General features: G+C 34.9%; 2 protein-coding genes across 10 annotated transcripts; one reads left to right on the top strand and one right to left on the bottom strand.

Moving 5' to 3' along the window:
• Positions 1-625: 625 nt before the first annotated feature.
• Positions 626-18,540, top strand: si:ch211-202h22.9 (uncharacterized protein LOC559480 homolog). Of its 7 annotated transcripts, none has more exons than XR_009271448.1 (7): positions 727-839; positions 3,251-3,345; positions 3,612-3,665; positions 12,015-12,113; positions 12,388-12,488; positions 12,576-12,674; positions 12,932-13,199. XR_009271448.1 is itself a non-coding variant. In XM_058776908.1 (6 exons), the coding sequence occupies exons 1-6, from the start codon at positions 662-664 to the stop codon at positions 18,209-18,211; spliced, it is 672 nt and encodes a 223-aa protein (XP_058632891.1). In that variant the 5' UTR covers positions 626-661; the 3' UTR covers positions 18,212-18,540. The 7 variants fall into 7 exon arrangements, 1 of the variants encoding a protein (XP_058632891.1); XR_009271439.1 differs by lacking the exon at positions 727-839 and adding an exon at positions 2,773-2,795; XM_058776908.1 differs by lacking the exons at positions 3,251-3,345; positions 3,612-3,665; positions 12,015-12,113; ... (1 more) ...; positions 12,576-12,674; positions 12,932-13,199 and adding exons at positions 14,962-15,023; positions 15,283-15,391; positions 16,459-16,542; positions 17,899-18,031; positions 18,106-18,540 and having other exon boundaries at positions 626-839.
• Positions 18,541-21,788: 3,248 nt separating this feature from the next.
• On the bottom strand, positions 21,789-26,942 carry si:ch211-202h22.7 (lipopolysaccharide-induced tumor necrosis factor-alpha factor homolog). Of its 3 annotated transcripts, XM_058776967.1 has the most exons (8): positions 26,775-26,942; positions 26,589-26,650; positions 24,532-24,641; positions 24,372-24,452; positions 23,262-23,363; positions 22,972-23,031; positions 22,690-22,828; positions 21,789-22,460 (listed from the first exon to the last, which is right to left on the bottom strand). In XM_058776967.1, exons 3-8 carry the CDS (start codon positions 24,629-24,631, stop codon positions 22,355-22,357), a joined length of 588 nt encoding a protein of 195 aa, XP_058632950.1. In that variant the 5' UTR covers positions 24,632-24,641; positions 26,589-26,650; positions 26,775-26,942; the 3' UTR covers positions 21,789-22,354. The 3 variants fall into 3 exon arrangements, with proteins under 3 accessions (XP_058632950.1, XP_058632958.1, XP_058632965.1); XM_058776975.1 differs by lacking the exons at positions 26,589-26,650; positions 26,775-26,942 and adding an exon at positions 24,722-26,503; XM_058776982.1 differs by lacking the exon at positions 24,372-24,452 and having other exon boundaries at positions 26,589-26,942.
• Positions 26,943-26,999: the final 57 nt, after the last annotated feature.

Here is a 26,999-nt window from a genome sequence, read left to right as displayed (position 1 = left end):
ATGTATTTGTAAAAAATGACAAAGAAAACACTGCATTATTGTATTAAAAATACTATATTTGGTATTCACAAAATACAGACACAAAATCTCCAACTATAGGCATTTAATTACAAGGCATTCAGATATAAGATATAAAACAATACATTTTAAATATTGGCGTTTGAGGTATTCAGACATTAAGTATCATCTTTTGTATGGCAGTTGGCAAACAACGTCTGGTTGCACCTTCTGAAATGGAGTGTGTGTCAGAATAATCAATTTACCTACACTTAAATTATCAAACCAGTTCTTAAAAAAAAAAAAAAAACATAAATCTCCAGAATTCCTTTGCAAAATATAATTTACTATCAAATGTATCTCTTCATCTATATTAAACATGGCTTTTTTTGGAGTGCATTTACGTGGTGAATTACGTTACGGCCATCTGCTCGTTAAAACCTATTTTTTACAGTCTATGGTTAAAACTAAAATAGAAAAATAATGATTGTAAGATAATAATAATAATAATAATAACATATTGGTTTTGATTTTTAAAACATTAACATTTTTCTTATTGAGAATTTTTTTTTAAATAATGCAATCAGTATTTCCAGTTCTGTCACTATAGCAACACCCAAGTAAACTTAGACGAGCAGTCGACGACGGCAAGAAGAAGACAGACATGTATGCGCTTGTTAAATGGTGTGCAGGGGTTGATGAGGGGAAATTTAGTATTGTTCACATTAAATGCATACGAAATTTTGATCTGGAAAGTTTTGTAAACGGCGTGATTGTGGGGTGTGGAAAACGACCAAAAGGTGGATTCCCCATTTATATGGCTACCGTTCAATCAGTTGGAGGTAAGTAACCCAGATAGCAAACTGACATAGAATCAACGTCGATTTTTGGTTGTAACGGTCAGTATCGATCGTCAATCAAATTTCGATGTTGAATCAACGTTCATTATTTGGTCGGTACATCAGAACGTTATTACGTCGAAAATGAAACATCGATTCAACGTCGAAACCACGTTGGCTTATCAACCGACACAGCCGACTCATCTGAGGGGAACAGGCCTGTAACTGTACCCGGGCAACTAAATAGTTTTATTCGTTATTTTATATTTATCCGTCTGTCTCTAAATATTAGCGGAAGATGAAAGCTTTAAAACAATGAATGACAAAACATTTTAACTCGAGCTTTGTCGAATGTTTTGTTATTTTTTCTGCAGACATTTTTTACACCGCTGGCATGTATAGGATAGGCATTATCATTTTAAAACTCAAATAGCTTCAGTTTTAAGTTATAACTGCATCTGTCTCGGGTGTAGACTGGTGAATTATGTTAATAAACCTGTGTTCTAGTAGGTCTACTGGCCCATATTCAGATGTTTGTGTGGAGTGTGGAATGCAGGACGGGGCGGCCGCGAGATCACTTGCATTTTTTTTTTCCTAATAATGAAACGACATCAGTTCGAAACTCATAATAGGCCCAACTCATATTAATAAATAATTAAAATTACTACTTTTTTCCCGACACATTCATAATCATTTGGCGACTTTTTCCTGTGCTTTGTGGCAAACTTTATGCGTGTGCTTGAGCGCGGAATTAAGGCTCACTGTGGATTATAAACTTTGGATAAACATGCGATTAGGCCTAGTTGACTAGTTAAATTGTTGGGGGCAGCTCTATTAAATAGCTACCCGTCTCCGCTCTTAGAACTGTCAAGTCCATAACGGAGAGATCACGTTGACTAGGCTACATTGATTTTCCCTCTGAAACACACACACACACAAAAAAAAAAAAAAAAAAAAAAATGTATGAATAGACAACCTTTCTACATCCGGCAGATATTGCTGCTTATGGCTTGTGCATTGTAAATCGTACAAAATAGCCTATGTTATCTCCCCAAAAATTCGTATATAAATAAATAATATAAAACACGTTTATAGACTGATTCTTTTTTGAAGTCTAGACTCTATTTTAGGGAATTTAGAAAAATATAAAGAGATGGTTCAACACAGGTCTAATAGCCTATTTATATGAGAATTTATGTTTTGGCTGCGAATGTCACGTCAATAAAGCTGGAATTGCTCTAATGTGATGCTGGTCTTTGAAATACAGGTACTTCCTTTTTTTGTCCAAAGTTGTGATGCTAGTTTTTGAAACACTGTTTTTTTTGGGTTTTTTTGCAATTTCAAAACTGTTTTTGTGAACGTTCATAAAATATTACTTCACATTTTCATTCATTTACTGTTTTTTTGTTGTTGTTGTTATTATTTATTTATTATAAAGAATCTAGTTAGGTGTGTTGATCTGGCCCTCTTAACTGACCAAGTTTCTCTTGGACCCTTAGAGAAATTAATTGCCCACCCTGGTCTACATGCAAGCAGGCTTTCTAATAAAATAAGGTGGTTGAGTGTTCATTAAAAATAAATAAATATATATATATATATATATATATATATATATATATATATATATATATATATATATATATATATATATATATAAAAGTGCTGCTTTATCCGACAATAACGTGCAGGGTGTCATAGAACTACATTTAAATAAATTAAATGTATGATTTAATAATAATTTAATTAGATTTAAGTTATTTATTTATGCAATGTTCTAATTTTATATGATTATTTATGTAAATTCTGCGTGACTGTGACGTGTTTTAATGCGTGCGTGCTGAACGTTCGAACCGCGTTGGTTCAAACACTGGAGCGGAGGGAGTTGCCATGGAAACGGAGCGGCAACACAACGACTGACAAGCAGGAAGCTCCGTTTCGCTGCTGTTTTTACTGTTTTCGGTAAGTTTAGTTCCTAAAATCTCACAAATATTAAATACAGTTATTCCTGACGCCTCTCTTGCTTGTATTTGACTCGTTTCTGGTGAAATTAGTTCGTAGAAATGGTTTAGTGTCTTCGAACAAGTCCGTTAGCATCTTAGCCATTTTCAGAGGACATAACGTTAACATTAGGCTAACTCCATAGACAGCTCTTATTGAATGTTTGGGATTTTATTCATATCTTTATGTGTAGATGAGAGGTTTTGACAGTTCTGTAATAGTTTTGCTGGTAATTTTTCAGTGGGTGATTGGAAATAGGCTCATTTATTTAACCTAAACATATAGTCTACTCTACACTGTACCGTTAATCGGTGACGTCACTTACATCAGCGGGACAATTAACTGAATCTAGTTCAAACGTATTTTTATCTCTCATGGTAAACAAATGTTGATAAAAAACTGTTCTGTGATTTCAGAAGAAAAACAAAAGCACGGCAAGATGGGAGGCTCCAAGATTTCACAATTTCTGAAGGGAGCCGCAGATGGAGAAGTAAGGAACACAAGTGAACAGGTGAAGCTTCTTAAAATTTTAAGAGGGCTTTGACATCCACAAATAAGAAGTATGAGCAATATTAAATAAGTAAACCTAGAAGCAAATTATGTTATGTTAAAAGAATGTTTTCTGTATATTCTTCTTTCTCTTTTCTACATTTCACCTGCTCTAGCTTGGTTCCTTGTAATAAACCTGGCTGGCATTGTATACTAAATATTGTTGGCTCTGTGACAAATTGCTTCTTATGTTCCTACATTTTTCCATGTTGATGGCCTGCACCCCAGACTCAGAGCGGACCTCCTGTCGGACAACATCTCCCAGGCACAATGAACAATATGGTAGGTAAGTTAACCTCAGACATGCACTAATGTTCAAAATTCAGTCTCTTATGCTCACCGAGCCTGAATTTATTAAAAAATTCAGATAAAACAAAAACAAAAACAAAAACAGTAGTATTACAATTTAAAATAGCTGTTCTCTGTGTGAATGTAATTTATTCCTGTGATCAAAGCTGAATTTTCAGCATCATTACTCCAGTCTTCAGAGCCACATGATCCTTCAGAAATTTTGAACTGTACTGTAGGGCTGCAACAACGAATCGATTAAATCGATAAAAATCGATTACTAAAAGCGTTGGCAACGAATTTCATAATCGATTCGTTGTGTCGCGCGACGCGAGACGTTTGATTATTAAAAAAAAAAACTTTAGTTGAGCGTGGAGCGGAGTGAACACACTCGGTCTCTCTCGCACGGATGGTAGCAGAGTTTGGCGCCTCATAAAAAAAAAAAAAAAAGTAGAAAAAAAAAAAAACGAGCGGAGGTAGAGGAAAGATACATGGCGGAGGCAGAGAAATCCGTGCGACCCAAGTCATCCAAGGTGTGGGAGCAGGGGCGGCGTTTGCGTATGGCAGAGTATGGCAGTTGCCATACCCTAGCCCAGTCAGGTGCTGTGAAAAATTATCCAAACTTGAGTCGCTTATAATTCGTTTTATTATTTTAAATCAGAGAGTTTTAAAAATAGTAAACCAATGATAAGCATTAAAATAACTTGTCAGTAAAACTGTAACGCCATTGGATCATCGAGCTCTCAGCGAGACCTCGTAACTTCACCCCGCCTCCGTTCAGATTGACGCGCCGCGCACAGCCTGGAACTGCGGTCAAGCCAGCCTCCACTTTGAAAAACACGGTCATTCTAGCCGCCACGTTATTTTGTGTTGCGGCGCATATACAAGGCGTTGCGGTAATAGCGTGTAAAACATCTGGCATTCATTTATTGAGCCAGTTTCTGTCAATAATGAAAAGCGAATGAACGAATATATAAATGAACAAATAAATGAAATCAATTCATTTAAAATAATACAAATGTTTAAAAACGGTCTGATGAAACGAAAACGTTGAGTAATATTAAATGTAGAATTTCCAAATAATATGAAAATACCTCTCTGATGAGAAACAACAAAATAAAAAACAAAAGCCTTTCAAAACTTGCATATAACCACATTTATCTGTATATTCAAATAGTTATAAAAGAAAACTCCCTGTTTCCACACACCAGTTTCAATCCAGTTTCAGGACTGTCTGATGATGCATTACATAATAAAAGCCCTCCAAAAACTCATATTCTACCTGTTCTGCCTGTGATTTTGGATGGCTCTAAAAAATAAACTCTCTGGTTTCACAGACCAGTTTCAATTCAGATTAACAGTTCACTGCCCCAGGGTGTCTCTCAACCAGTTTCAGGACTGTATGATGTTGCATTACAAAATAAAAGCCCTCAAAAACTCATATATGACCAGTATTGTCTTTGATTTTGGATGGCTCTAAAAATAAACTCTCTGGTTTCACAGACCAGTTTCAATTCAGATTAACAGTTCACTGCCCCAGGGTGGCTCTCAACCAGTTTCAAGACTGTCTGATGTTGCATTACAAAATAAAAGCCTCCAAAAACTCATATATGACCAGTATTGTCTTTGATTTTGGATGGCTCTAAAAATAAACTCTCTGGTTTCACAGACCAGTTTCAATTCAGATTAACAGTTCACTGCCCCAGGGTGGCTCTCAACCAGTTTCAGGACTGTATGATGTTGCATTACAAAATAAAAGCCCTCCAAAAACTCATATATGACCAGTATTGTCTTTGAATTTGGATGGCTCTAAAAATAAAGTCTCTGGTTTCACAGACCAGTTTCAATTCAGATTAACAGTTCACTGCCCCAGGGTGTCTCTCAACCAGTTTCAGGACTTTATGATGTTGCATTACAAAATAAAAGCCCTCCAAAAACTCATATATGACCAGTATTGTCTTTGAATTTGGATGGCTCTAAAAAATAAAGTCTCTGGTTTCACAGACCAGTTTCAATTCAGATTAACAGTTCACTGCCCCAGGGTGTCTCTCAACCAGTTTCAGGACTTTATGATGTTGCATTACAAAATAAAAGCCTCAAAAACTCATATATGACCAGTATTGTCTTTGATTTTGGATGGCTCTAAAAATAAACTCTCTGGTTTCACAGACCAGTTTCAATTCAGATTAACAGTTCACTGCCCCAGGGTGTCTCTCAACCAGTTTCAGGACTGTATGATGTTGCATTACAAAATAAAAGCCCTCCAAAAACTCATATATGACCAGTATTGTCTTTGATTTTGGATGGCTCTAAAAAATAAACTCTCTGGTTTCACAGACCAGTTTCAATTCAGATTAACAGTTCACTGCCCCAGGGTGTCTCTCAACCAGTTTCAAGACGATCTGATGTTGCATTACAAAATAAAAGCCTTCCAAAAACTCATATATGACCAGTATTGTCTTTGATTTTGGATGGCTCTAAAAAATAAACTCTCTGGTTTCACAGACCAGTTTCAATTCAGATTAACAGTTCACTGCCCCAGGGTGTCTCTCAACCAGTTTCAAGACGATCTGATGTTGCATTACAAAATAAAAGCCTTCCAAAAACTCATATATGACCAATATTCTATTTGATTTTGGATGGCTCTAAAAAATAAACTCTCTGGTTTCACAGACCAGTTTCAATTCAGATTAACAGTTCACTGCCCCAGGGTGTCTCTCAACCAGTTTCAAGACGATCTGATGTTGCATTACAAAATAAAAGCCTTCCAAAAACTCATATATGACCAATATTCTATTTGATTTTGGATGGCTCTAAAAAATAAACTCTCTGGTTTCACAGACCAGTTTCAATTCAGATTAACAGTTCACTGCCCCAGGGTGTCTCTCAATCAGTTTCAAGACGATCTGATGTTGAAGTACAAAATAAAAGCCTTCCAAAAACTCATATATGACCAGTATTGTCTTTGATTTTGGATGGCTCTAAAAAATAAAGTCTCTGGTTTCACAGACCAGTTTCAATTCAGATTAACAGTTCACTGCCCCAGGGTGTCTCTCAATCAGTTTCAAGACGATCTGATGTTGAAGTACATAATAAAAGTCCTGCAAAAACTCATATTCTACCTGTTCTGCCTGTGATTTTGGATAGTTCTAAAAAGGAAACACCAAGTATTAATTTTTTTTAAGGTAAAGTATGTGAAACTGTTTATATATATATATTATATATACAATTTTACGTACTTTACCAGAAAAATAATAATAATTGTAACATGCCTCCGGTGAGTTTTGACCGTAGCACATAGCAACTCCCATTAAAGTCAGAGTTTCAGATGAAGTGGTAATTTTTAAAATTTCCTTCCATTTTTTTTTTCAATAGAAAACTACCAAAGCACACCATAGGGTTAAATGTTTCAAACAGCCGTTCAGATTTTATATTGGCAATGGTGTTCAGCACAGCGCCAAAATACTTAAATACTTAGACCTAATAAGCTATTTATTTTCATTTTTTTAAATATTTTAATCTGTATTTTATGTTAATTAACATTAGTTAACATTAGTTCATTCATTAATTAGCATAAACTGCCAATGAAAAATTGTTCTAAGCATTCACTAATTTTAATTAATTTCAACATTTAACACATTAACAGCAAAAGTTTAACTTTATTATTTAATGAACCTGAGCTAACATGAACTAACAGTTGTATATAAGTTGAATTTATCTATATAGCACCATTTACAACAGCAGCATCTGACCAATGTGCTTTACAGCATCAAAAATAAGTAATAAATATAACAAAGTAAATAAAAAAGTAAATAAAGTCACAGCTAAAACCCCAATTACATTAATATTATAATTGGAAATAATTAATATTGGAATAATATTATAATTATTAATTAATCATTTTACTCAATTATCTGGCCAAAAACATACTTGAGTAAAAGTAAAAAAGTACAACTTTAAATTTTACTCATGTATTAAAAAAGTAGAAGTACTTTTTTTCTGACAGACATTCAGAAGTTTGGTTAAAGGGAGAAAACTAAACAAAATGCAATGACACAGGTTAAACAAGTATATCTAGTGCAACAACAACAATTAAAATGCAGCACAGCGGAACACAGACAAAAAAATACAGGGAAAGGGATTAAAAGGAAACTCCATCCTTTCCACCCTCATGCCATCCCATATGACTTTCATTTATCAGATGAACACAAACTAAGAGTTTTCGAGAAAAAAAAATCACGTGTATGGGACATCCAAAATGACACTTCAAAACTACACAAAGTGAATATGACAGTAACGCATGCAACCCGTTAATGAATCAGTGTCTTCTTAAGTGAAATGATAGGCTTATGTAAGAAGGATTCAAATACTAATATTTTAAATTTGGCCGTCGTGTTCACTTTGTGTGGGTTCTGAAGTGGTTCTGTTTTGCATTATCTGGACTAAAAATATGTGCTTGTGTTCATCTTAAGAAAGAAAGTCATAAACATCTGGGATGACATGAGGGTGAGTAAATAATGAGAGAATTTTCATTTTTGGTTGAACTATCCCTTTGAAGAGCAAGATGTGATGCAGAGGCAAGAAACATATTCCAAACAGAATACTAGAATGTGTTGAATTAATGAGGAGAGTCATAGAATTAAAACATACAACATTAATGTTTTGAAAGGCCACTTTTTGTGTGTTGTTAATCTTTTAATTATTTATTTGGGGCTTTTAGAGTTTTTTTTTTCCTCAGCAAATATTGATAAATAATTATTTGTTACTATTTAGATTAATTCATGAGCAAATCATGTAATTATTAAGATAAAAAATAAAATAAAATTGACAGTCCTGACAGTCCTACTCAATGTGTCATATAATGACATATTATAAATACAACGTATCCACTACCTGTTGAGAACATCAGTAAACAAGAATTACAATTAATTTAGCAAACAATGCTTATTTAAACACTTTTGGAGATTTTTAATTAAGAAAATATTTCCACAAAAATATTAATTCAATTAAATTATTTCAATTCTCATCACTGATTTTATTTGCACTCAATCTTGTGCATTCAGCTAATATATTACACAGCTAATGGCTCTATAAAAACAGAACAAATAATGAATAAACATTTTTTGGGAAAATGCAACTTTGCTACATCAATATGCTTCCTCGGATTTGATGGTGAACTTTTGAAGCCAGACATTTACCTGATGAAAGTCATAAATGAAGTAGAAATATGTGTGCTTGATGCGTGAAATAATGATCATTGGTTCTCACATCAAGCACGCACGTTTGAGCTTCCGTTTATCATATGTAATGTGCATAAGATAAAATAAAAATGTAATGTACTTTTCAAGATGAAATAAAATTGTAAGGAGTAAAAAGTACTGTTTTTTCTTCAGAAATGTACAAGTAGTCAGTTTAAATTGTACTTGAATAAAGTACAAATCCCCCAAAATAATACTTAAGTAAAGTATTCAAGTAAAATTACTCAAGTATTTTACACCTCTGCAATACAATGAATTACAGTAATCTAATCATGATGATATAAAAACATGAATTACTCTGTCAAAGTCTGGAAAAGAGAAGAAAGGCTTGATTTTAGAGAGAAGATGGAGATGAAGGAAACAGGATTTAACCACAGAATTTACTTGACTATCAAATTTCACCTTACTGTCAAGCAAAAAACCAAACAAAGTTTTTAACAAGGGTTCTGGCTTGGGATGTAACAGAGTCATTACTGAGATATTTTAATGGAATGCCACTAGGGAGACCACAAAAGTATAATTTCAGTTTTCTTTTCATTAAAGTAGAGAAAATGTAATGACATCCAGATTTTGATATCCTTCATACAAGCCAACAAAGTATAAAAGTTGTTGTTATCAGAGCGTTTAAGTGGCAAATAAATCTGGGTAGCATCAGTGTAACAGTGAAATGAGACACAGTGCTTCCTAAAGATGTAGCCCCAAGGGAGCATATACAGAGAGAAAAGTGTTGGAGGAAGTATTGATCCCTGTGGGACCCCCCAAGGGAGGTTAGCAGCTGAAGACATGTGGGTGCGTAGTCGAACTGAGATCCTCCGGTCCTTTAAATAGGATATAAACCAACCTAAAACATTTCCTGTCAAGCCCACATAGGACTTGAGTTGGGCAATGACAATATTATGATCGATCATATCAAATGCAGCAGTAAGATCTAAAAGCACTAATACAATACTATCACCCTGGTCAGTTACCATACAGATATCATTTAACACCTTTAATAAAGCTGACTCGGTACTATGAAATGTTCTGAATTTAAGCAAAGAATAATAATTTATTAAGATCATATTGTAAAGTGTTACCTATTGTTCTTTATAATTCTTTTGCACTTTTTTTTTTTTTTTACTTTATACATTTGTGTATTGCTTTATTGCATTTAAATGTTCAGTTCTGTTTGCTTTTATTTTGTAATGCAACATCAGACAGTCCTGAAACTGATTGAGAGACACCCTGGGGCAGTGAACTGTTAATCTGAATTGAAACTGGTCTGTGAAACCAGAGAGTTTATTTTTTAGAGCCATCCAAAATCAAAGACAATACTGGTCATATATGAGTTTTTGAGGGCTTTTATTTTGTAATGCAACATCAGACAGTCCTGAAACTTATTGAGAGACACCCTGGGAAGTGAACTGTTAATCTGAATTGAAACTGGTCTGTGAAACCAGAGAGTTTATTTTTAGAGCCATCCAAAATCAAAGACAATACTGGTCATATATGAGTTTTGGAGGGCTTTTATTTTGTAATGCAACATCATACAGTCCTGAAACTGGTTGAGAGACACCCTGGGGCAGTGAACTGTTAATCTGAATTGAAACTGGTCTGTGAAACCAGAGAGTTTATTTTTTAGAGCCATCCAAAATCAAAGACAATACTGGTCATATATGAGTTTTTGGAGGGCTTTTATTTTGTAATGCAACATCATACAGTCCTGAAACTGGTTGAGATACACCCTGGGGCAGTGAACTGTTAATCTGAATTGAAACTGGTCTGTGAAACCAGAGAGTTTATTTTTTAGAGCCATCCAAAATCACAGGCAGAACAGGTAGAATATGAGTTTTTGGAGGGCTTTTATTATGTAATGCATCATCAGACAGTCCTGAAACTGGATTGAAACTGGTGTTTGGAAACAGGGAGTTTTCTTTTTATAACTATTTGAATATACAGATAAATGTGGTTATATGCAAGTTTTGAAAGGCTTTTGTTTTTTATTTTGTTGTTTCTCATCAGAGAGGTATTTTCATATTATTTGGAAATTCTACATTTAATATTACTCAACATTTTCGTTTTATCAGACCGTTTTTTAAACATTTGTATTATTTTAAATGAATTGATTTCATTTATTTGTTCATTTATATATTCGTTCATTCGTTTTTCATTATTGACAGAAACTGGCTCAATAAATGAATGCCAGATGTTTTTACACGCTATTACCGCAACGCCTTGTATATGCGCGCAACACAAAATAACGTGGCGGCTAGAATGACCGTGTTTTTCAAAGTGGAGGCTGGCTTGACCGCAGTAGCCTGGAGAAGATGAGATCTCTGCTTTTATCCACTGCAAGGGTGAATAAATAATTGGTGTTTGAATAGTACAGCGTTTTCTTTACTCAAACACTCTGTCAGTAAAGGATAATGTTTTTGTGTGTTTGAAGAGTGGAGAAGAATTAGTTATTTGCTGTCTATATACGTTTTAAATATCCTGTGCATTATGTGCATAAGCGCTTAATTTGAGATTTTGGCCAAGTGTATTAAACAACAAGAAAAACTAAGCGCCCATATAGCTACAATCAAAGTTATATAACCTGTAAAGTTGATGAAAGCATAATGCACTTGCTGCTTCAGATAACAGTTACAGCCGTTCTAATGACAGACAAAACACTCCATCTCCGTCATTCTCTGGTCAAAAACATTATTAACTCCATTTGAGCTTGATTTTCATATAATGTTAAGTGCAAGTGTCTGATACAATACCAACGCTAACGACGCAGTGTTGTTAAATTATTTAATTTTTGCACCCCAAAAAGTCTATATATTTGGCAGATGTAAAGCATACATGTGTATGTTTTTGTGTTAGTCCATTTTATTTTATTTTATTATTATTATAACAGCTCAGGGATGTTCAAGGAGCAACATGTTGGTGCACTTTCTAAAGATTTTAGTTCTGTTTTTGAATAAAGGGTTGGAAATGAATGCTTTTCTTTTTTCTTTTTTTTAAAATCCGATTCATCGATTAATCGAAAAAATAATCGACAGATTAATCGATTATTAAAATAATCGTTAGTTGCAGCCCTACTGTACTGTTTTTATTGCAGGTTTTCTGGATTCCCAGTTGAAGACATCAGTACATCAGATGTTGGCCTGGACAGCTGTATCTACAGTACACCACACTGACCTCTGCTTTTGCATAGAAGGTTCCAAAGCAAAATCACCAACATTAATTATTTCCTTAATAATCATTACTAGATTAATAATCACAAAATAGCTATTTTTTTATTTTATCTTTGTTATTATTAATATGAATCAATGCAAAAAATAATATATATATATATATATATATAGATATATAAAAAGCTGTTACATGCCTTTCTCATAAGGTCCCGCCTGTTAGCAATGCTAATATTATTTAGCGAACGACTTCATTAAATGATTCACTATGAAAAAACTGTTTTATCAATGTACTTTTAGGGAGGAACTTGTCAACAAATCTACCTCACAGCGCATCAATGAAAGCAGTTTGGCAATTACAGACGGGCATGTTGGATCAGGGTTAGATCTGAATTCTGCAGGTGGGTAGATCTCCAGGAACAGGATTGGGCAGTCCTGTTATATTGGTTATGTATGATGGATTTTGAACTGTACTGTTTTTATTGCAGGTTTTCTGGATTCCCAGTTGAAGACATCAGTACATCAGATGTTGGCCTGGACAGCTGTATCTACAGTACACCACACTGACCTCTGCTTTTGCATAGAAGGTTCCAAAGCAAAATCACCAACATTAATTATTTCCTTAATAATCATTACTAGATTAATAATCACAAAATAGCTATTTTTTTATTTTATCTTTGTTGTTATTAATATGAATCAATGCAAAAAAAATAAAATATGAGAGGTGGTGGTGGGTGGGGGTTTGGCACTATGACCCATTTTTGAATCTTGGTGATACATTTATTCACCAGTGTTTTGTCTGCTTTATACCTAAAACTTTTTTCTTTAAAATCTACCTTCTCAGATGCAGTTATGTCCGTTTCGGCTGGCCAGATCGGAACAGCCCTGAATGGGAAGATGGCAGAGCTAAGACTGGCAATGTCCAGGAAAAATGTTAATCAAAAATGAGTGTTTCCCCAGTGAGTGAGTTTGGGAATATTTTGAAATGAAATACTGAGGGAAAAAAGTGAGCGCTTTGAAAAGGCTTTAAAAATAAAATAAAGTCTGAAGTTGAAGTTAAATGAAGTTAAAGTTTTACTTGAAAAGTGTGTAGTTGTCAAGTCTGTGCTGAAAAAATGCATTAAAGTTTGTATTTGAAAAGACTGAATTGTGTGTTCTGTGGAATGAGTACAAATATATGTGCAGGCTGTATAAAAAACATAGTTGTGCCACTAATATAAGTGAAAGTACATGGTATCATCATATTAGAAGCGTATTTGTATCCCTAATATAAGTGAAAGTATGTACTATGGAAATAAGTACATATATGCATGTATACATATATGTATCTTATATTTCACATGTATGTGCATATATGGGAAAATATATGGCACTTACATGAAAACGGCCATTTTTGCTATATTTTGAAATATATATTTCATATATGTCTATGTGTTTTACATATATGAATTTTACATATATTCTCATATAGGCAGCAGACATACATGGGCACTAACATTATATATGTAATTTACATATATTGACATATATTACATTTCTGTATGGGTAAATAAATGTTATAATTTCCCTCTCTTTCGAAAAATAACCATGGTTTTACTACAAATAATAAAAAACAAACAAACAAAAAAAACATGGTTACTAGTTAAACCATGGTAACCACAAATTAACCATGGTTTTGCTAGACTAACCATAGTATGGTAGCCTACTTGTGGTAAAACTGTGGTTATGCAAATGGTAATCAATGCGCCAAAAAACCATGGTTACTACACTTTTACTACAATAAAACCATGGTTAATATTCGTAAGGGCCATCTAACCCTTAAAACAGTATCAGAGAAGGAAAAGGCAAAACTAAAGATTTGATTAATGCAAGGTGATGGACGTTTTATATCCTGTTCATGGCACTTCTGATTCTGAATGCACTGGATGAGGAAGATGAGAGGTTGAGGTTTCAGTGTATGGAAAATCCAGGCACTAAACATTAGATCTTTTAGCAAAATAAAGGTTTATGTCACCAAATTCACAGAAAACAAAGAGTTTTCAGCATTGCATGCTGGACAGTGAAGTTGTTTACCTAGGATATGCTGGTCTCTCTGTGTTTTTATACAGTCGGGTGCTTCCTCTTTCTAGCAGGATTTTAATTGACATCATGTTGCTTCACTATGGTTAATGACTGACTAATTCCAGGAAACTGGACTCAAATTGAGGTGATATGAATTAATGTAGAATCGAACAGCACTCTGTTTCACTGGGTTAATGGAAACTTCCTCCCACAGTGGACTATCACATTAATGTTTTACAAGCAATGAGCACAACTGAAAGAGCAAAATATAATGAAGCATTTACAGTGTGCACATCACCAATAAGAAGTGGAAGAGAGAAACTCGACTGCATAAGGTCACAATCTGGTAACAGATTATAAATAAGCAGTGTATGAACACTTCAAATATAATCAGAAAAGAATCAAACCATTAAAATCAAGCATGATAAACAAAGTGGTTTATAATCTGCATGGTACTTTACGCAAACAGGCTATTTATTAAAATTTAAACATAAAATGAACATAGGAGACACGTGTCAAATTATTATTTTTTTTTTCATTTTCAACAACCAAGCATAATATTTTGCATGCATTCTTGTTACTGCATAACTTTGCCCTACATAAAATGTGACATTGCTTAAACCATGACACAGGAAGTGACATCATTTGGACCTTTTCACAGCATGGCATTAAGACAAGTAAAAAACTAAAATTAAAATTACACAGGTAATTGTGTCGAATGCATTCATCAAATTATAAGAAGAAAATCAAACACACGTTCAGAATCTTCACAAGTTTATGACTGTAGCCACGCCCTCTCACTCTCACTCACAGCCATCCAGATTCTGCTGTGTATTCAGAGGAGAAGCAACACAAACGCATACAGGGACTCACAGGTACGTGTTGTGCACACATTTTTTAATTAAAGTAAAGGTTGTGCTTTTGTTATGTCAAATACATAAAGGGATATGTTATTGAGCTTTGCATTGATAAGTCAATGCTGTCATGATAATATACAGTGTGTGCTTGTTGTGGCATGTACTGTAGCAATAGGAAAATTACTAGAACAAGATTAGGAAAGAGAGAATATGACATGATGAATATAAAGAAACATGTATTTTCCGACTCCTCCTCTTCATGTATTCGTATTCACAGGTTTTGATAATGGAGAAAGACTACAGACCCCCTCTTTATTCTGGTCCTCAGACGGCTCAGACAGGCATTAACTACCCTGGACAGCAGGCAGTGTACCCACCTCAAGCAGGTCAGCTGATCTTTTACTTCAACCTCAGTAATAAGAAGGAACAGGACGATTACACACCAGTGTAATAGAAGTTAGTGAAAACTTTAGAATGGCAACCTCAAAATGTGAGCCAATATTCAACAGTCTTTGTTGTAGAAACTGCATATTTATTCTCAGTTTTATGGCAGGGGTTATAAGGAAGTCAAATGTGTGATGTTTAAATCCGTGACGTCGGAACTGCCCTGTAAAACAAACACAGACTTTGGCTGCTGTGTTCTCAGATTATGCTTCATGACTGGAAGAATCGTGAATGGAACTGTAACAATATTTTGACCTCTATTAAAGGAATAGTTCATCCGGAAATGAAAAATTGCTAAACAATGTACTCACCCTCAGGCCATCCAAGATGTAGATGAGTTTTTTTGTTGATCAGAACAGATTTGGAGAAATGTAGCATTACATCACTTGCTCACTATTGGATCTAGTGAATGGGTGCCGTCAGAGTCCAAACTGCTGATAAAAACATCACAAGTAATCCAAACATATCCAGTCCATCAATTAACGATTATTGGATGAATACTATTGGAGAGGGTGGATAAGAACATACTGTACATACAGTACAATAGCAGAAAATCTATGACAATGTTTTCTGAACACTAATTCTGACCTTTATAATCCCCAACATCGAACCAGTAGAGTATATCTCCACTGCAAAACCTGATATTGCCAAGTGCAACGTGTTCCTGGGTCAACATATTTTGTTGACCCTGGAACAACATTTTAATCCAAAAATATAATCTTAACCATATTCCTACACCTAAACCTAACCTTACCCATGAGTAATCCCTAAAATCTGAGGAACTGATAGATGAATTACACTGATGTACAAGCACCAAACACTGATTATAATCCTAAACTTCACAAAATTTATAAACTGGTTCTTGAAATCTGATTGGTTAATCACAATGTTGTTCCAGGGTCAACAAAGATGTTGACCCAGGAACACTTTGCACTTGGCAATATCAGGTTTGGCATCTCCACTGCAGTGAGTTTCAGTGTTTTCAACCAGCACTTTGACTCTTTTACAGGTCCACAAGCTGCACCTTATCAACCACCTCCATATGGGTTTGGGGATCCAATCATCACTGTCCAGCCCACAATCGTCCCTGTAGGTGAGTGTGCGGCACCCAAGACCCATCATTTCTCATGCTTTTATTCATGCAATGAGACTCTGGGAATCACTGTGGTTAAACACTATATTAACATAACTAGGATAAACCATATCAATTGCTAATTAATTAAAAAGAGATATGAATTAAACAGAGATGTGTTTAAGTCATACAGAGGAACTAATATCTACTTATAATTACTAACACGTCTCTAATAATGAAAGGCACAGCCCTGCAACCCATAGCCTCCTGACTACCAGAAGAAAAAAAAACAAGTTTTGTGAATTTAATATTTGTTCATGTCATTACATAGTTTAGAGCATAAGAAAAAAAAAAAAAAAGGAAAAATAACATTTTTGAAAAATGTTATTTTATTCATATGTTATGCTATATCCTCTGTACAGGACACCAGGACTTTAAAAAGTCCTGTTTTTAAAATAAATAAAAAGACACGAAAAGGCAAAAAAAAAATGTTTTAAATCACCAATCATTTTTTATTTTTTATACCGAATTTTGTATAAAAATGATTCTCAAATGTTATAAAAGATATAACAGAATGATTTCATATGCCATTTTGCTTTATGCAATATGTGTAAAATGGACATAAACGGGTTTTCCCATTGTTTACAATGTATCTATAGACTGTATCTAATTTGCATATTAATTTGTTTTTGGGGCAACGTGTAATGAAAAAAGAAGTTTAGTATTGGGAGCAATAATTGGCAAGATGTTCATAATAATATCTCATATTTTATAGGAATGTTGATCAAATTTCTTTCCTTATTCACTTGTTGTTTCTCCCAACATGCTTTTAGTCCTGGTGTCCTCTACAGTGGACATGTATAACATCGATGCCCTGTTTAGTAACAGAAAGTCAGATTTTGATTTGAAACCCCATAACATTTTCCTGAGATGTTGATTTATCACAAATAGTTGGGAAATTTGTCAGATTTAATTGATCATTACAAAATACTTCCATAAGAGTGTTAAATTTGATCTAAATGTCAGCCATATTTAAAGACCAAGGAGAGGGACTGATCACGATGAAACTGTCAAACATTTCTCTGAAAAGCCCTGAATGTGCTCTTTAGAGGACATCCAGACTTAAAACTGTGACATGTAAGATCTCGGAGAAATTCACTAAGATATTATGTCCTCTACAGAGGACAAAACTCCATAGCTGGTTGTCAGGAGAATAGAATTATTTATTTGTGAATCTGATCGATGTTCTTGAACACTGGTTTACTGTGTGAATACTAGCTTGCACTAGTTGTTTTGTGTGTGTGTGTGTGTGTGTGTGTGTGTGTGTGTGTGTGTGAATTTGTTCTGCATTTAATAGATGCATTTGTACATATACAGTTGTGGGCGTGAGTCTCACTGATGTACCGGGCCGCGTTACCTGTCCTCACTGCATGACAGACGTCGTCACGGAAATAGAACATATCAGTGGATTGCTCACCTGGCTAATTTGCGGAAGCCTTGCGATCTTTATGTGAGTATGCACAGATTGCTGATATTTAATTCACAGACTACTGATATTTAGAGCTTGTCTGCTGTGTTTTTCAGATGCTGGCCCTGTTGTTGCATCCCGTTCTGTGTGGATGCATGCAAGGATGTGAAACACACCTGTCCAAACTGCAAAAACATCATCCGCATTTACAAACGTATGTAGCACATGCTGCACCAGAGAACATGAAGATCCACCAAAATACTGAGAACTCTAAGCAAGTTGCCCAGCAATCACTTTATGCCCCAAGTTACCTTATTACAAATTTATAGCATTCAAAGCAGAAGAGTGATTAAAGATATTTTAAAGTCTATTTACTTTTATTTTGATATCTTTATGATATCTCTATATATGAGACATTTGTGACTTGAATTTGTCAATGTATTGTGAATTTATGACCCACCCACTTATTTAGTCATCATTATTTGTAAAACTGGAAACTCATATCTGTCTTTGGTGAATGTCTTGATAAATAATTAATTCATAAATAAAAAGCTGTAGCCTAGTGAAATTATTTAAAATATCCGTTTAATGCAAGGTCAGCTTATATTAAATTCACAACTGAATGCAGAAAATACAGATTCGGACCTTCATAAAGAAACTTCCCATAAAGAAATAAACTAAGGGCGTTCCAAATGGCATTTCGAGAAAGGACCATTTGTAGGGGTGTTCCAAGTGAATACATATAGGCTACGGGTACGTGCGATGGTCACTTTAAGGAAATAATTTGATCGTTTATGTGACGTGGCGCGTCCTCGCGTCGTGAATCGTGGTTCATTTCAAAGCTATGGCGGGAGAGATCGAGTTAATGAACCGAAGAAAGCTCACGTTACCCCTCTCTTCATCAGGTTACACTGGCTACCAATAGCCGCTCGCATCAAATTCAAGGTACTGATGTTTGCCTACAAGACAACAACTAGCGCTGCACCAATATATCTAAACTCACTAGTTCAAACTTATGCACCCTCCAGAAGCTTGCGTTCTGCAAGTGAATGACGCCTTGTGGTGCCATCACAAAGAGGTACCAAATCCCTCTCACGGACCTTTTCCTGGACTGTGCCCAGCTGGTGGAATGACCTCCCGATCTCAATTCGAACAGCTGAGTCTTTAGCCATTTTCAAAAATCATCTAAAGACACATCATTTCCGCCAGCACTTGACCAACTAATACTAACACCTACCTATTCTTAAAAAAAAAAAAAAAAAACTAGCTTTGTGTACTGTGCTGGCCTAACTGAGACTTGTCATGGCACTTGTATACTGCTGCACTCTCGATGGTCTGATTGCTTCTATTGTTCTCATTTGTATGTCGCTTTGGATAAAAGCGTCTGCTAAATGATTAAATGTAAATGTAAATGTAAATGGAACAACAGTTTATTACCGTAAAAAATACTACAGTACTGTGCTGTATAAAATATAAGATGTACAGTATAACACTGTAGGTGTTTGGTAGCAATTATACTGTTTTAGTATTCCTACTGTAATGTCATAAACTTTATTACTGTAGAATGTGATTTTTTATGTTATTTATGATTTAAAATTTACATTCTAAAATTAAAACCACAGAAAATTACTTGAACACAAATGGCTCTGACAAAAGATGGCTTCAAAACATTAGGCTTTTATTAAAGCCAATAATATATCAAATGCATCGTTTCCACTGCACCATTGCGATTGAACAGAACACAATACTCTGACTTCACATGAAGATGTGGTTACAGAACAGAATGCAGAAAGTTTACAGAAAGATGTAGTTGCAGAACAAAGTGCTGATTTCCAGAACACTGTGCTGACTTCACATGAACATCTGGTTTTAGAACCGAATGCTGTGACTTCACATGAACATCTACTACAGTTGCAGAACACAACGCTCTGACTTTGCATTACTAAACAAAGCCCCGCTCAATGTCCAAAAGGTTTTTTATGAGGGTGGCCACATGAGGATTCACAGTTAAAGCCTTTTTATGGACAAGTTTCCCTCTCTTCCTGGATATCACCTTCACCTGGCTGTCCTTTGTTCCTCTGTCAGAGCAAAAGGTAAAGAAAGAGAACTCACCAGCAAACACTAACAGAAATGCGCATCCTGGAGGAGTCAGTTCAAACAGCAGCTCAGACCAATCAGCTTCTTTGTGTCGCGTTCCTCATTTCGTTGCCATTGGCAACAGACTCAAATAAGCTTAGTTGAGTTGATTCAACACAAAACATTGACCCGACAGTCAACGTGACATTATGTAAGTGTGGACTCAGAGGAAGACCATTAGGGTTTAGGGTGCAATTTGGGACAGGGCCATATGGATCAAACTTGGCAAGCAATGAAAGACAACAACCCCATTTCCTCCTCGTCTTCACCTGGAATGTTACCATGACATGGCTGTTAATATGTTGCAAATGTAATCTTGTGTATAATGTGTAATGATGCCTACTTTAACATCGCTTAGACCTGTAGGCCTATATACTGGCGGGTTCACTCATTTATGAGTATTTACTAAATATTGGCTAAAATCCTTTTCTGACATATATATGTGTGCCCCCCTCAATTAATTTAAATTTATCTTTGATAAAATACAGAAATGACTTCATTTGAGGTTTTGTAAGGTTTCATTTGTTAGCCACTAGAGAGCATCCTAGTGCCTTATTTTTGTTTTGGGGTTATGAGGTGTCAAATATTGGCTTCACCTGTGTGTTGTATTCCTCTTTTTAGATGGTGCATTACTCATGCTGGTTTGTCTTGAGTTTTTGAGGCTGGGAGGTGATTTTGGTAAGCACCATGCGTTCCTGCCAACTGATAACATTTTTTTTTGTTAGCAGGATTTTTATTTATTTGTTTGTTTGTTTATTTATAGCTATTATTATTTATTGAAAAATGTATTTCAGTGTTCCGTCTCAAGACTGACTGAATATTATTTTATTGGATTCAACATATTGTTCCAACTCTAAAACCTTATTCAATTAACTTCCACTGAAGCCGTTGTAAGTTTCTCTCAAAGTTATGAACAAACGTCTTCAAGTAATGTTAATAAATCTTTGTTCAAAGTTATCTGTTCTTCAGTAATGTTCTCAAAACATTATTTATACAGAGTCCATGGAACCTTATTTATACATCGTTCTGAAATGTTTTACTTGGACGTATGGATGCATAACTTATTTAACATTACGACTTGTTTCAGAACGTTCAGAAAACATCTGAAAGTAACATTCACATAATGTTTGCAAAATTATAAAATGAAACATTCCTTGAATGTTTTGTTTAAAGATGACAATACCCAAGAAACAATAATAATAATAATAAAAACTGAACGTTTTGAACAATACGAGAACAATTAGAAATAATGTTTTTATACCTCAAAGGTAAAGATTTGTTAGTTGCATGATCGTAGATCAGAAATTAATATAAAACATTGTCTTTTGTTATATTACTCTTATCCACTGGTTAAAACAAATATGTTCATTGATTGACAAGTTTGAATAGTTTACCATTGAATATGTTGTTTCTTATACCATGTATTAAAACATAGACATAAACAGCAAAGCAACAAGCTAACATTCGATTTTTCATTTTACGTGCTGTATTTCCACAGTTCTTTTGTTTTCTAATTTTTTTTCCATCAACAGCCTGACATACATATCTTTGATTGATATCAATCAATACGTCTCATTAACAAAGAATGAAAAGGCTACAAAAGTTGAAAGAAAAAAATTCACTTTCCATAATATTTACATAAGATCAAAGTGCGTCAGAGTAGTTTGGCTAGTCCTGTTACAATCAAAGCATTGAGTTTATTTTCCTTGACTTCGCACCTTAGTTATTACGAGAATGCAGTGAACAGGAACATACAAAGGCATAAATGTTAATTGTCTTTACTGACAATAGTTGCAGTCAGTTGAATCCTTTTTTGTTGTCTATGGTATTGTATACATTATCTGAAATATCATGCTATATATCAGATAAATATAATTTAATACAACAAATCTTGTTTTTTGATAAGGCCTTGCAGACCTTTAGATGAAGGACAGTTTAGCAACAAGACATTTGGCAACAAGATGTTAAATGTATATTCTGCTTGATTACATTACATTGCATGATCAATACATCATGCAGAGTTGATTATAAATTTCACAATAAAAAAAGATATAAATCATATGCAGTATAAATATATATAGCAATGTATACACGTATGGAAAGAGAAACCCATATGAGTCTTGTCATGTTTTTTTTTTTTTGGGAATTAGGAAGTCCAATAATGTCCAGAATAAGCTGGTGGTAAAGGTTTCTTTTGGCTTTTCCAGATATTCTTCGCTTCAGAACAAGCTACATGCGTTTGTGCACATAGATGAGGGTTTTGCAGCTTGGGCAGCGATGCTCTACATCCTTGCAGCCGTCCACACAGAACGGAATCAGACAACATGGCCAGATCCTGGACAGAAAACAGAAGAATTAGTGTTAATCAGTTTAATATACTATGGTTAGTGGTTCATTCATTCAATTTAGCAAGCAGCTTAATTTCCACAAAAAAATATTTTAAATATATCATATACAAGTTACAATATCAGACAGTCTCTTCTCTGTCCAAGTGGAATGTTCTTGCAAAGTGGACCAGACACTCAGAAGTCTACATGTGAGAATACACTGAATACAGTTCTTACCCTAAAATGCCAAGACCTCCACAGATGGCCCACACCATCAGGCCGGTGGCATATGTTGTCTCTGTAACGTCCTCCAGCAGGCAGTGAGGACATGTTATCCGCCCCGGGAAATCAGTCAGACGTGGTGGCACAAATACCACTGCAGTTATATGAAGAGACACATATAATACGATCATAAACCTCTAATGTACTATTCTGTACAGATGCATCATGTGTATGCTGAAACCTTGTTTGAATGCAGACTGAAGCAGAGTGTCAATAAACTAGGGTTTTTCTGCTCACCTGGGACATGACAAGTGGGCAGCATGACAGTTGGCTGTGGGTAGTAAACTGCCATTGGAGCTGAAATAGAAAAAAAAGCTCATGATGAAAACCTACAGAACCAATCTGGCTTCTTATGTGCCCTTTATGTGTTGATGAGTGTTTTGCAAGCATTAAAAATCCTTCAGACTTGAGATGAAGGAAATCTTGGCCTGTAAACTTAGCCTGCTTTTTGTGTTATAGTGTTATACTGAAGTATTCTGGTTGTCGTTCAAACACAGAGCCCTATAACACAAGATATAAACACTCACCAATACCAGGCATAGATGTAGACTGGACTGTCCGAGTTACGGTGGTTGAAGACATGACCGGCCCTTGTACAACTGGTGCTGGGTAAACTGTAGCCATTGGAGCTGCAAAACAGAAAAGCATGATCTCCAAATGGTGACACACCATAAGGTTTATAAGTTGGAACTGAAAAGACCCTTTCTCCATGTCCACTATCAAACTGCAAATGGAAGAGAAGCACATTTCTGCCACATAAGGAAAAACATTATTCATTGGTAAATCATAATTATGAAATAAAAACTCTATTTAGAATTAGAGATGTATAATTTGCATAATTATTAAAAAATATGACAACTAAATTTTGTCACAATTTTGACTTAAGATGTTATAATATGTAACTTAATATGTAATAATGTTGACTTTTTATCTCATAATGTGACATGGTATGTCAGTTTAGTTTTTTTAATCTCATGACTTAATATGTTAATTTAGACTTCTGTCTCATAATTATGACTTACTATGTAAATGTATACTTTATCTCATTATGACTTTGTTGGTATTGATTTTTATGTCTCATAATTATGACTTATGTCATGATTTTGACTTTTCATCTCATAATTATGACTAAACATGTCGATTTTAACTTTTATCTTATCATTATGGCTTTCAATTTCAACTTTTTATCTCATAATTATGACTTATGTCATGATTTTGACTTTTTATCTCCTAATCATGACATTTTGTCATAATTATCTCTTGATTTTTATGTCAATTTCTGTAAACCTCTTTAGAAGTCTGTGCTTTGTCTCACAACACTTCTCAAATTGTCTCTTTAGTATGAATTACCAATGATGTAGAATCTGTTAAATGAATACATGTAACTTTTGTAAAAAGTTACATGTATTCACACACACACGCATGCATGCACGTTTTAAAAGACAAACATCACAGTGGGACAAATTAAAGTATGTCATGGCATCATGAGTTGTTTACCCTTTTCTATGTTTAGAAAGTGGTGGCAGTGTTTTGGAATGCTGTAAGACTTCTTTACAGTATCATTGTGGTATATTGAACCAGTTCCCGTTTCCTTCTAACCTACGGTCTCATACCACACAGTAAACATCAGTTCTCACCCATGCCAGCTGATTGGACTGTTTGGGTTACACTGGACGCCATGACTGTCTGTGCAGTCGGTTGGCTGTATACAGTGGCCACTGGAACAGTAAAAAAGGTCATTATTAAAGCATTACCAATGACTGATAATCTCTAATTTGTGAATCAGAATCCGCTGACCTGGCTGGGTTTGATAGGCAACCTGCGGTGCCTGGTAGGAAATGTTGGTATGGACCATTGGTTGTCCAGGATATGGAGGGGGTGACAGTCCTTTTTCCATTATCAGCAATCTGTGAATGAGAAAAACGTAAGTGTGACAGTTTTACATGACGCAAAGCAACAATAAAATGAACTGAAATAACAGACTTACTGCTGCCTTTGTCTCAAATCAGAAAAGTCACTATAATAAAGGGTTTGGGCTGTGCATATTTTTGTAATGGGATCAATAATTGTTCTCAGCCATGAGTGACATGGCTTTTATAGGCTATAGGCTATCATATGACTGGCTCAAAAATATGTTTGAATCAAGCGGGTTGCGTACTGCTTGAGGTTCAAGTCAGGTGAGCAGGAATGCCAACAGGTAGATTTAGCCACACTTGGATCTCTTCAATAAATGTAGGAATCAAAGCAGTGATTGGTTGGGCATTCTGGTATGTCCTCAGCAGCACTTGTTCTTTTACAGATAACTTGGAAAAATGTGTTTTTTAGTGGACATAAGTATAAACTTGATTACCTAACACTTCACAAACAAGGGTTGCAAATTTATTATTATTATTATTTATTTATTTTTTTTAGGTATTTTTATGGGCTTTTTATGCATTTATTATAGATAGGATAGTAGAGACAGATGACAGGAAAGAACTGGAAGGAAAGAGGGAGCAGGATCAGCAAAGGACCTCAAGATGGGAATCGAACTCGGGTGGCCGTGAGCGCAGTTGGCTCTTCGATAGCACGAGGCTATTCGCACCAATGCAATACTTTTTTCCCCCATTTTGAACACCACAATTTTTATTTCATCATTTAAAATCTGTTTTTTAATTAAACGTTTTACTTCAAAGTGTGCTTGTGAGTCTCTCTTTCAAACAAAACTTGCTTTGAAATTTAATGCAATGACTTTGCTATTCACTTTAAAGGTGTGGCATAAGTGTCCACCCTGCATAAAAATCACAGTAATTACACTTCAAATACCATTAAAAACATTGCAAACCAACTTTAATTAAAACCAATAAATAATGCGTTCCTTTAGTGTGTTTTGGGACATATCCTACCATTAGGATTTAGAGGTTTTGCGTTGTAACAATAAAAGGCGACCAATTACCAGTAGAGACCCACAGGTACCATTACAGTTTCCATTAAAACCAGTAAAAACATCACAAAATCGGTGATGATTTCTATTATTTATTTATTTATTTAATTTATTTATTTTCAGCAGGGCACTGTTCATCACTGTCGTACTCGCACCGTATTAACATGTGATCTGATCTCCTGTAACTGTGCCCCTAACTGCCAGTTTGACAACATTTTATTTGTCAGCAATTCGTGTTCTGACAGGTGAGTTTTCGGAAAAAGTTAGATATTTCAAATTTGTAAATTTGAACATTCTAAAAGCGAGGGAGTTTTAACGGGTTTTGCGGCGATTCCGACAGTTAACTGACATGCATTTAATGCAATAAAACGCACAGACAGCAATGAATAAAAAGTAGGCTACGGAGACTCAGGTAAAGTCCACTTTTGACAAATTGACATTTACCTGACCCATCTTATCTGTTAATAAGTTGAGCCTTAGTAACCCAGTTAAAAAAAAAAAATAGCATGTGGAGACATTTTTGCAAAAATGATATTTGGAATGTTCAGTGGCGCTAAAAAGCTGGTTGAGTTTCCTCTGAAACAGATAAACGTAACTGCAAACATTTTACACGTTGAGTTCATATCGCGGCAGTTTGGAAATTAAATGTCGAGTGAGTGGTGCGATAAAGGTCAGTGCTCTATAGGCTCCTTTTTTTTTTTTTTTTAAAGTTATTATTATTATTTTTAATGTAGGTAGAGGCACTTTGTTCCAACGAGCCTTTAATAGGCCTACATTATCTTTATCTCAAATTTTTCACATAACAATCATCTGTATCCAAACATCACAAAGTGACTGTGGAAGCACATAATCCAAAGTAAAGGATATGATCCCCATCTATGTCAATCTTGAAGGAAAAAAACATAAAAAAAAACATTATAATGACACATACCTGTGAGTTTCTGCAGTTTGTGGAAAGCTGTGGAAATGTTGATGCTCTTCACTGGATAGTAGCTACATGGCAGAGATAAGAGGTGGAGCTAAAATTAGGCTATTGGTAAGAAGGTCAATGCAAATGCATTTTCAGAAGTTCCTCATATCATGCAAAAGAAATTACAAAGTTTACAAAGAAGCCTACCTGAATGAATAACACCTAGTGTCTCATTTTAATCCCAGTAATTCTTATATCAGTCAGAGTCTCAGACTGTTGACCTTCGTGTTCTTTCAAAGGACAAGAGGATTGTAGGTGTATGTTTGTGTTGAATTAAGAATTAAAAGAGGTTCAGTTTCAGCCTGTAATGTGCATAATGTTTGTTCAGAGGTGTGTGTGTATCCTGGTAACAAATAAACACGTACAGTATGT

This window comes from Onychostoma macrolepis, chromosome 01 (assembly GCF_012432095.1).
Source record: "Onychostoma macrolepis isolate SWU-2019 chromosome 01, ASM1243209v1, whole genome shotgun sequence".
Taxonomy (NCBI): Eukaryota; Metazoa; Chordata; class Actinopteri; order Cypriniformes; family Cyprinidae; genus Onychostoma; species Onychostoma macrolepis.
This window is presented reverse-complemented; position numbering and strand designations above follow the sequence as displayed.